This window comes from Drosophila rhopaloa, unplaced genomic scaffold (assembly GCF_018152115.1).
Source record: "Drosophila rhopaloa isolate 14029-0021.01 unplaced genomic scaffold, ASM1815211v1 contig_158, whole genome shotgun sequence".
Lineage (NCBI taxonomy): Eukaryota > Metazoa > Arthropoda > Insecta > Diptera > Drosophilidae > Drosophila > Drosophila rhopaloa.
In genome coordinates, this window is record NW_025335037.1 from 620332 (window position 1) to 632456 (window position 12125).

A 12125-nucleotide genomic window follows, 5' to 3' on the forward strand; every position below is an offset into this window, starting at 1 on the left:
CCTGGCATGGATGGAATGCCTGTAAGGTAGCAAATGCTCTATCTAATTTTTAATGCTTCCCTAGACATTGGCCATTTTCTATACTTGTGGATGGAATCTTACAGGACGATTCTTAGCTGCCTAAAAATCCATCCATAGTAAACTATCGTTATAACCTGGATTTTTTCTCCGATTTTTGCCTGTGGCCAAAAAAAAAGAATTGGGTTCATTAAAAGTGAAAATAGATTTTAATTTCCAGCAAACCACCTCAAATTGCTTAAAATTACTATACATACGTTTATGTTAATGTATGTATTTTTAAAAGTTCAAGTAATTCAATTAAAAACGCCGGCGCGCTCGAAGTATGGTAGTGAGTAGCGCAGCGTCTCTGCCAGTCGGCGCGACTCGAACATCTGACGTACTTTATGGTTGGCGAAGTCTTCATCCTTGAAGTTCTCCAGATTGTTATCGGCGGTCTGGGCCTTATCCTGGCTGACAGTAGGGAAAATGCCGTAGCTAGCGAAGAAGCCGTAGGCCTCGCGGCGGTGAACCTCTTCTAGGATCTGCTCGTAGCTGGGAACGGGGACCCCCAAGTCGAGATTGAGCAGCGTTTTAGCTAGCTTAGCGTGGTAAGAGCGCAGAAGTTGAGACCGCCGGTGGCGCAGCACCTCCAGAGTGAGGCTGGTATAGAAGAAATAATTGAGGTCAATGCCCGGGCTGCCCCAAACACTTAGCTGGAAGTCGATGAGGATAAGGTCCTGCACCCTCTGCGCTGTGTCGTACTTGAATAGCAAATTGTTTACCCATAGGTCACCGTGGTTGAGAACCTTTATCTCCTTCTCTTGAGGCGCTTGGCTGCGTTCCAGATTAGCTCTCTGGTTCTGCATGTACTTGCCGATCTTCTCTGCAATGCGCTCGAAACCGGGCCAAGAGCCCACCAGATTGTGCAGTTCCTTCCCATTGCCCGCGAAAAAGCGCATCAGCAGACCGTCGTCCTTCGCGAGCCCCCTCGGCGAGAGCATGCCGTCGGTATAGGCGTCGAAGATGTGGGGATCCTGGGCGTTTAGAAATGGTTGAATTCAAAATTGTTCCCAGTTTAAATTAACTCACCAGCACCGCCAGGACCATCGAAGTGGCGTGGAACTCCGCCAAGCGCTCCATCACCAGTTGACAGTGTTCCTCGTCCAAACCTAACTCACGGGAGGCCATCTTAAAGCCCACCTGACCCATATCTTCGAAAACAAGAGTGCTTTCCGGCTCTTTGATGCACTGGTAAAGTCTGTGGAAATTGAATAAGAACTCGTTAGGTACTGAAATAATTTACAATTCAACTTTAAATTCAAATTTCCCTTTTAACTGTTATTTATTTCAAAATAAACTGTTGTTATTTTATTTCTCTAAAATTAAAAGGGTTGAAACTACTTTTAATTGGCTTTATTAAACTTTGGCAAAGGCATATTATTTTAAAAAGACGTTTGGATGACTTTAAATTGTAAGCTTTTAAATAAAATAAATGTCAATAAGACACGACACGAAAAAAAAAAATATGTTTTGGTGTGGTCTTGGACCATGTACCTTTAAAGTGTATTTGTTGATAAGCATGTAACAGGTAAAAGGGAGCCGAGTCGATTAAGCCAAGCCCTTCAATCAGTCCGTCTGCCAGTTCGACTGTCTGGCCGTCCTTGTCGAGATCTCAATAACTATAAGAACTGGAGATTTGGGACTTGGCATGAAGATTCTGTGTTTTGTAACGCTTGGTTAGCTAAGTAAAGGGTATTTTATATCCCCGGTCTTATTTAAAGTTTAAGGGTACCTGCCTCATTGATACCCAAAAAATCGAATTCTTAAATAATCTGAATGAATCGTTTATTTCGAATAAAAATCACTGACTGATTTATAATTTAAATTTGTTATATGAATATCAATACTGACTTTTATTTTAAATGTCCCTAACAACTTTTATTTTTGTATTTTTTATAAAAGCCCTACGCATTTATTAAATATTAAATGTAATGTTTAAAAAAAAAACAAGAAAGGAAAGCTAACTTCGGGCGGAGCCGAAGTTGAAATACCCTTGCAGAATATTCTGCAAATTATATTCTCCAAAATTATTCATATGATGCATTCTTAATACTCATAAAAAATCCCACCTTCTTAACTTTAAAAACACCAAAGTTATGGCATTTCCAATCGTTCAGTTATATGGCAGTTACAGGATATAGTCGGCCGATCCATATGAAATTTGGTAGGTCGGATTAATTGGCCAAAAATAAAACCCATAGGAAATCCCAACTTTCTAACTTTACAAACACCAAAGTTATTTCATTTCCGATGAATCAGTTATATGGCAGCTATAGGATATAGTCGGCCGATCCTTATGAAATTTGATATGTCGGATTGATTGGGCAAAAATAAAACCCATAGAAAATCCCAAATTTCTAACTTAACAAACACCAAAGTTATGGCATTTCCGATCAATCAGTTATATGGCAGCTATAAGATATAGTCGGCCGATCCTTATGAAATTTGGTAGGTCGGATTAATTGGCCAAATATAAAACCCATAGAAAGTCCCAACTTCCTAACTTAACAAACAGCAGAGTTATGGCATTTCCGATCAATCAGTTATATGGCAGCTATAGGATATAGTCGGCCGATCCCGGCCGTTCCGACTTATATACTGCGTGCAAAGGAAAGAAGGGTGTGTGCAAAGTTTGAATTCGATATCTTTAAAACTGAGAGACTAGTTCGCGTAGAAACAGACAGACGGACAGACAGACGGACATGGCTATATCAACTCGGGAGGTGATCCTGATCAAGAATATATATACTTTATAGGGTCGGAGATGTCTCCTTCACTGCGTTGCACACTTTTAACCAAAATTATAATACCCTCTGCAAGGGTATAATTATATTTAATTTCATAATATATATATGGTAAGGCCGAGTTCTTGTGCCTCGCATGGTATGTAAAATACCTTTTTCTCTCGGTATCGCTCGAAGCAGTCAGACGGGTGCTCAGGCTCGAATAATGAAGAATACAAACTAACTTTACCCCCCGAAGAGGAGGAATACCAATGTCCATAAAAACTAAGACGACGTCCTGTAAAAGAGCTGCAGCGTTCCTCGTAATGAACTAACTTGATCACCTTTCGAAGAGCGTCATCGGTAAATGAGCTCGAATACGCATTAGAAGAATCTGACTAGACCTCACCCGTGGTTTCCCTTCTTGAGCGTAGGGCCATCTAGTAAAGAGTTTATTAATTTTTCTATATATTGGAATGTGAGGACACTTTCCTTATCATTTTTTACTAGTTTTATTTTTGACGACAATCAATAAAAAAATACAAACAAAATTTTTTTTAAAATGTATGAATGAATCGGTATGAATTTGTATAAATATTTTTGAGGTTGAAATTAAACGAAACCAGACTTTTGATAGGTTTTTTGAACGTCCAAGCGCTGTCACTTTTCATACCCTTCCAGAGGGTATTTCAATTTCAGTAAAAAGTTTGCAATGCAGTGATGGAGATATTTCCGATCCTATAAAGTATATATATTCTCAGCATCACCATCCGTCCGTCCGTTTCTACGCAAACTAGTCCTTCAGCTTTAAAGTTATCTGCTCTAAACTTTCCCAAAAGTTGTCTTTCTAGTGCAGGCAGTATATAAGTCAGAACGATGGCAAAGTGCATCGCAAAATCGTTATAGCTTAATGTTTTTAGTAATATAGGCATATAAATCGAAATGTAGTCGTTTTGCAAGGGTATATAAACTTCGGCTTGCTTCTTTTCTTGTTTGTTTTATTCTTGACAAAAGTAGTTAAATCGGGCCAAAGTTTTTCAAGATATTTTATTTTTGAGTTTTTCCGGCTCGAGGTCAACAATTAAAAAAATATTTAAACAAAAGTTTTTAAATTTTTTTTTTTATTTTTTCCAATATATTTCGGTTGCACTTCGGCAACCGTCTTCAAGGCAACTATAATAAACATAAAAACACATAAAATAACAAAAATTTAGACAATGAAAAATAAAGTTTTAAAAATTATTACACCTACATAATTTTACACGTCTGCTCCGTCGGACGTGGAGATTAATACTAGTTGTTATTGATAAGTGTCTGTAAATGTCAGCGCAATTTTTAACGTCTGTTTTGTAGTTCAGTCTTATGCTTGTGGTGTGTTTGTTATATGTAACATTTCTATGGTAAAGCGTTTTTTGTAATGTTGTTATTGTTCCAAAATAGTCATTGCTTCAAAATTTTTTCAAGATATTTGAGAGATATTTATCAACATGGCAGATATTTTTAATTTTTCGTCAGACAACATTTGTAAAGTGTCGTTTGTATAAAGCTTTTAATCTTTCAATTTAGTAAAATCATTTTCTGGAGGCACTTAATAAATTGGGATCCCTTATAGATACATTAAATAGAGCATCGTTTCAAGATATATATACATCGGTCGAAACGGATTAAATATACATAACAGAACATTTCAGCGTTAAATATTAACTTTGTTTAACTTATTCGGGAACAGACAGTATGAAAGTAATAAAAAAAAATATTCCACACAAAGTAAAACAATAAATCCTTTGACTTATATTTATTTGTATTAAAAAAGAAAGAAAGCTAACTTCGGCGAGCCGAAGATTATATACCCTTGCAGGTTTCACAAATCGACTACATTTCGATTTCTATGCCTATATTACTAAAAACATGAAGCAATGTCGATTTTGCGCTGCATTTTGCCATCGTTTCTATGGCAGCTATATGATATTGTTGTCCGATTTTTATTTAATTAAAACTGTAATTCCACAATATTTAAATATTACCAAGTCCCAAAAAACAAAAAAAAAGCTTCTCTGATCGTAACATTGAGGAGTATCTGACGCTCCAACGTATGACCTCGAGTAATTCAATAGCTATAAAAACAACAAAGTTATAACATTTTTGAATTTTCCGATTGTTCCTATGGGAGCTACATGATATTATCGTTGGATCCGGCTCGTTCCGACTTATATACTACCTGCAATAGACAGACAACTTTTGGGAAAGTTTCAAGCAGATAGCTTTAAGGGGTTATATACCTTCTTTTTTTTTTTTTAAACAAATAATTTTTTTTGCTGAATTCTAAAGTATATCCCCTAGAGAACATTTTCCCAAATTTTCATAGAAGCCTAGTATCCACTTCGACGTAAACCGTACGCCAGTCATGAGAGAGAGCGAGAGGCAAACAGCTGGCGTTCACTTTTCGTCGGGCCTTTTTTTCACGTCGGTCCCCTGATCGACGAAAAAAATACCAGAAAATTCCATAGCGTTGCCAGTCTGCGGAAATAAACTTTTAGCGAAAAGATTAAAAATTTAATCTTTTGGCGTGCGCTTCTCAGTTTTATATATTTATAAGAAATGGAGGGAAAAACTCAAAAAACTTACAAAAGTCGATTGCAGGTGTTTACATGAGAGGACAAAATAACATTAATACTATCTGGGGTGCCTCTTGTCAGAGCAAAATGTTTTTTAAGTCCAGAATGTACGAAAAAACACAATAATGCCCTCTTCCCACAGAGCTCCATCCACCATCCACCATCCGTTGAACGGATGGTCCATAAGGTTTTGCCGTTCCGAAAATTCCCAGTTAGTTCCCCATCCAAATTTGACGGACTTTTTTATGCGATAGTTAGGCGATGGTTTTTTGGTGCAACTCTGAGTTCTTCTTCTTGACAGTGGAAATTGGAACATTCACTACGAAAATTAAAAAAAAATAATGGCGGGTAACTTTTGAACAGGAAGGCGCCAATTCAAAAAATGCAGTTTTTACTTGTAATAATTAATTAATTACTGCTCCATCCGTGTGGCAGCATTAGGTCTTGCTCCACTCTTTCCTAGGCGCATACCTTACTCACAACATTAAGCAGAACATTTAAAATGAAATAAAATATGAAATTATAATAAAACAAAAAACAAACATTTATATATAATGAACTTGATTTGTTACCATTTAGACAATATTGGGCAATAGCTGTTCATATTTTGTCTGCAGGCTGGCAAAAATCTGCAGACGTATTAGTTCGTTTTGATTGTTCGCGTAGATCACTTGCAGTCTGTTACCAAGTATCATTATAACGCTGTTGTGCTCATTTTAAATGTTGTGCAAAATGCAACGGGCTAAAATGATGAGCCACAGCTGTTCAGATCAGCTGTTATCGGATGGTGGATGGTGGATGTGCTCTGTGGGAATCGGAGTTTCACATTTGTCAAAAATCCCAACCGTTTCAGACGGATGGACTCTATGGGAAGAGGGCATAAAAGTGCAGCTATGAACTTTAAATTAGCAAATAATTATTAGTAAATTAAAAAAAAGAACTGTTAAATTTAAAATTTATTGTTTTTTAATTTCTTTGTACAGCGGCAGACTTGTCTTGAAAAGGTATGATAATATCTTTTAAAGGCTCTTCCGCAAATACGATATTTGAATTTTAACTGCTTGTCAACAAATCCAGCTGATTGACAGTACGGCCATAGCACGCTTAAATCTGATGAACTCTCAAACTTTTGGTCACACTGGAAAGATTAAAGTTTTTACGCTAGCGTAATCGTTTGTCGATCTGGATACTAGGCTTTATAATGTTCAGTGAGAAGCGCACGCCAAAAGATTAAATTTTTTAATCTTTTCGCTAGGGTTCACCCAAAGTTCATTTCCGCAGACTGGCAACGCTATGGAATTTTCTGGTATTTTTATCGTAGATCTGTGGACCGAAGTGAAAAAAAGGCCCGACGAAAAGTGAACGCCAGCTGTTTGCCTCTCGCTCCCTCTCATGACTGGCTGGTTGACAGTGTCAAAAATGTGTAAACTCGTATTTTGTTGCTTACAAGTTTTCCCTTGCGTTGTTATGTTTTTATTTTTGTAAATACTCATTAAAAAGTTAATATATAATAGTTCTGCATTAAAAAAATATTGAAAAAACTAAACGAAATGCCTTATTTTTGCATGCAAAGTCAAAAAATAAGGTCTTTTTTCAGTGTGTAAAGAGTTTCTTGACAAACTGTATATTTCTGGCCTAATTATGAAAATGCGAATATTCATAATTAAAAATGGTTTTAATTTTTCAAAGTATTCTCCAGCAAGACTTATACACTTTTGCATGCGCTCAAACCAATTGTCGAAGCACTTTGTCCACTCCGATTGAGATACCTCCAAAACATGGTTTTTGAACGCTTTAACAGCATATTCTGGCGTCGAAAATCGTTGACCACGCATTTTTCTCTTGATGTGCGGGAATAAAAAGAAGTCATTGGGTGCCAAGTCTGGGGTGTATGGCGGATGACCCATCAATTCGACATTTTGGCCGGTCAAAAAGGCGCTGGTTTGAGCTGGTGTGAGAGCTCGCATTGTCATGGTGCAGAATGATCCGTCTTCTCTTGTTCGTTTTTCGAATTTCTCCGAAGATTTCAGGTAAACAAATTGTGGTGTACCACTCAGAATTGACCGTCCTACGTTGCTCAAGCGGAACAGTCGCCACATGACCTGTTTTACCGAAGAAACAGGCAACCATTTGCTTCGAAGTGCTTCATCCACGAACAACTTTCGTTGAATTTGGCTCGTCTTCGAAGACCCACACGGTCGATTGCTGTTTTGTTTCGCGCTCATAAGCTTAGATCCATAAAATCAGTTTTAATCTAGAACTCAACAAATGTGGATGTCGTATCATCTTGGTTTAGTCAAGGCATTTACATTTTGGTTCTTCGACGTCTTTGCAGTTGCACCCTCTATAGTAATGCTTCTCAAAGAACAAACCAGCGTCTTAAAGATTCTGTAAAGTGCAAGTCACTTACAGCCACAGGCTGTAAAATAGGTTACTCTGTATTCCCCCCTGTTGGTATGATGCAGAGTATAACAAATTAAAAATTAAAAACAAAAAGATACAAAAGAGCCTTTTCTGTTTGTGTGTTACAAAAAGTTAATAATATTTTTTGTGATATTGTGGTCGAGAAATCGACAATTAAACAAATAAATAAAATTTAAAAAATAATATTGCCACCGTGCAAATATTGTTAATGTAGCGTATTCGCGGCTAACATCGAAAAGGTGACAGTTTAAAAGAACATCGTCAAACAAAAGTGAAAAAATAAGAAGGAAATATCAGCAAAATCATCAAAACAAAAAAAAACCCTACAAATCTACGTTAAAAAATAAATAAAAAAAAACAAATTATCCAATTAAAAAAAATTATTAAAAACAAATTATTAAAAAAAAAATTGACTTCGTCGTTCGTCAAAAAAAAACACAAAACAAATAAATAAAATAAAATAAAAATTATCAGTGACAGTAAGAAAACAGCCAACAACAAAAAGCAATCATTCCGTTGGAAAGCGTGTACTGCAACTATACCTGTGCGATAACCGGCACTGGTACCGCCTGAGCCCATAGGCCCCGGCTGATGCTGGTGAGGAAGGTCCAAAAAGTGACATCAACTTTTTATATATATATATAATACTATTATAATTAATAAGAGAAATTGTTAAAATTAAGCGGAATCCTCTCTGCCCGATTAGAAGTATAGCCCGTAAAGCTATACGAAACCACAGGCAGGAAATTCATACTTTAAAAGAAAAAACACGATTCTCATGGTCGAATTGATTTGCCTAAAATAAAACCCATAGAAAATTCCAACTTCCTAACTTAAGGGAGTCTTCTAGTCTTGAAATTTGAGAAAATCGAAAAATTTGTTTTTCCATAATTCGATAGTTTGATATTCAAAAATATCTCCCTAAAAGGATTTTTCAAAACTCAAATTATTTTCCAAGTTATAGCCGTTTTAGTGACGTGGCAACTAGACCGGTTGAGCGAACGACTGGAACAATAAGTGGCTGGAAGCCCGGGCTACCTTAGTATGAATTACTTTCTCTCCTTCTTTCTATAACAATATCCTTATTTCCAGTATACTACACTAGTCGTTTGAAGTGAAATATAATTATTCTGTAGTTCCAATTTGCTCCATGATTTCCAAGTTCAATGAATGGTCTTGTTTGTATTTAGATGTAGGGTATTACAAATTAAATATTATTTATTTTATTTCGGGTATTTTACAAGGTTTCAAATTAAACAATTAAAGACCACTAATCGGCTTTTACGACTTTCGCACTATGGACACTTCGACCTCCTTTGTCAATTGTTCGGCATCAACTAAGCTTGGTGCAATATAGTGTCGCGAAATTCGGGTGGAAGAGTGTGATCGATATATAGATCACATTAATAGAAAAGGATGAAGAGTGGTTTGCGATGAGGATGATGAAATACTACGCATCGTTGTGAAATATAGTCTATCAATATATCCCTATCCCACAATCGGCCATCCTGAATCTTCATTCGCCCCTGAATGAACCCCATTTTTTCATATATTCTGCAGCTGTTGTAGTTAGTTTCGGTCCCTCCTGGTTGCCTTCTTTCTGAACTTCATAGCGCCCATGATTCAGTTTTTTGACTATTTTATACGGTCCGAAAAATTTAGGACGAAGTTTCATTCCAGTTCCATACTGTGTCCTTTTAATTGCTACTAATTCTCCTACAGTATAATCAATTTCAACTTTTCTTTTCTCATTAAAGTTCTTTCGGTTCTCTTGCTGCACTTTCTCAATATTTTCCTGAGCTTTTTCACGTATTTCTTCTCGCTCCTTACTTATCTCTTCTATACCTAAGTCTTCAAAAAGTTTTCTTAAATCATCGTCTTTTTTTCGCATTTTAATCCAGTCAAAATTTTAAACGGACTATACTTGGTAGTTCGAGGTGGAGTGCTGTTTATTATTTGTTGAACTCTGTCTACGTGCCGATACCAATTTGCTGGGGTTTCTTGGCAAATCTTGCTCAACATCGGGATCACAATTTTGTGGATTCTTTCCACCTGACCGTTGCCCCTAGGCATGCCTGTGGTGATGTGAAGTAGTTGAATTCCTTCGCGGCTGCAGTACTCCTGGAACAGTCCAGAAGTGAATGCAGTTCCCCTGTCAGTAACTATTCGGCGAGGGTTTCCAAAGACTGCTGCTTGCTTCTCGAGCTTTTCTAGGACTTCCTCTGATCCCGTCGATTTTGTAGGATAAAGCCAAACAAATTTTGAAAATCCATCAACGACCGCCAGAATGTGGTTATATTTCTTCTTCGTATCTGTCAGAGGTCCAACGTGGTCGATATGATAGGTTCCAAGGGGTTCTTGAGCCTTATCAATGGGACTGAGTAAACCCTCCTTCTTTCCTCGCTTGGACTCAATGATCAGACATTCAACGCATCCTTTGACTACTCTTTCGACTTTTTGCTGGATTCCTGGGATGAAATAACTTTTTTCTAAAATGTCACGAGTCTTTTTGATACCGAAATGGCCCTCCCTGTGTGCAATGCTTATGATTTCCTCTTCCATTGAGTCAGGAACAACCAGTAGTTCGTTAACTTCGTCTTTATAAAGGATATTATTCTTCAGAAAGAAGTCTTCATATACGTCATTGCTGGTCAATACGGATTTAACAGCCTTGATCCAGTTGTCATTGTTTTGTGCCTCTAATAATCTTGACTTTGTGGAATCTGCGATCATAAAGCATGACAATCGGCTTAGTGCATCCACGTGCCTCATCTTGGTTCCAGCTCTGTGCTCCACCTTAAACTCAAACTCTTGCAGAGCCATGGCCCATCTTGCAACTCGCGGTGGTAGGTCGTCCTTTTTCATCGTCATTGCAAATGCGTTGCAATCGGTTACCACTGTAAATCGCTTTCCAAGCAGGTAAACTCTCCACTTTTTCAGCGCGTTTACGATCGCTAGAACCTCAAGTTCGTAAGAACTATATTTCTCTTCACAAGTGTTTGTCTTCCGACTCATAAACTCTACAGGGTGAAACTGTTGATCCTCGGAGTCCATCTGCATTAAAACGCCACCAAAGCCATACTTGCTTGCATCTGTATGCACTTCAGTTTCAGCCAACGGATCGAAAAGTTTGAGTACTGGTGCTGATACTAGCAGTTGCTTCAGACAGTTGAAGGAAACTTCGCCTTCCTCAGTCAACGTTAAATTTCTGTCGTCCTTTCTATTATTTTTCTCTCGCAGCAAGTCGCTCGATGGTTTTGCTGCTGAGGCGTAATCTTTAAAAAATCGTCGCATGTAAGACGTCAGACCCAAGTAACGCTGCAAAGCTTGCCTGCTTTGAGGAATAGGAAAGTTAACGACTGCTTTAATTTTCTCGTTCGTTGGTGCTATGGTTCCGTTCTCGATGGTGTAGCCTAGAAAATTGATTTTGCTCATCAAAAATTGTGCTTTTTCCCATTTGATGCGTAGGCCTGCCTTTGAAGCTACTTTTAAAACTTTTTCCAGCGCCTGCAGTCCCTCGTTTTCGTCCTTACTTGGAACGATAATATCGTCCATATAAACTACGATCGTTTGATTTTGAATGAGATCCCTCAACGTAGCGGTAAGATACCTACAGAAGACAGCTGGAGAGTTTGAGATACCAAATGGTACATGCGTGAATTCGTACTGCCCGTTATGTGTCACGAATGCTGTAAACTTCCTGGATTGTTCGTCAATCGGTACATGAAAGAATCCGTTCATCATGTCAAGAGTTGTAAATATTTTCGATCCTTGCAACCTGTCGAGAACGTCGTCAATTAAGCTCATCGGAAAATTGTCCTTCTTGATTTTTTGATTAAGCCGTCGGTAGTCACAGCAAAATCTTCTTGATCCGTCCTTTTTTGCAACTAGTACAACTGGTGATGCGTACTCTGAGGAGCTGGGTACAATAATTCCCTCTGCCAGCCATTCCTGCACTTGTTTCTCAATAAAACACTTGTTCTCATAAGAGGTTCGTCTTGGGCGTTGATAAACTGGAATATAGTCTTCCAATACAATTTTCATACTCACAGGTGAGTCAATTGATTTTTCTGGTTTATACCTTGTAACAAGCTGCTCTATCTCTAGCTTGTAATTCTTATTCAGGTGAGACAAGTCAACTTTATCCAAAACAGAGATTTCCTCGACGATCTCCGTGACACACATACCCTTCAATGTTGACGCAAAATCGCTCTCTCTCGCAATGAATTTGACTCCATCTGAGGTGAACATAAGGTCGACGGATTGCAGCACATCATTTCCAACAATCGCAGCATACTCCAGT

General features: G+C 37.8%; 1 protein-coding gene across 2 annotated transcripts in view; it reads right to left on the reverse strand.

The window, feature by feature from the left end:
• Positions 1-204: 204 nt before the first annotated feature.
• Positions 205-12125, reverse strand: part of LOC108041553 — a 51493-nt gene continuing 39572 nt past the window's right edge. Inside the window, exons 3-5 of one of the 2 annotated variants that reach the window (XM_044457462.1) lie at positions 1090-1258; positions 783-1034; positions 205-713 (exon numbers count right to left, since the gene is read on the reverse strand). In XM_044457462.1, the coding sequence (XP_044313397.1) occupies positions 315-713; positions 783-1034; positions 1090-1258 (820 nt within the window). In that variant the 3' untranslated portion in view covers positions 205-314. Of the gene's footprint in view, positions 1035-1089; positions 1259-12125 lie in introns of both variants that reach the window. The other variant, XM_044457461.1, reaches the window with a different exon arrangement.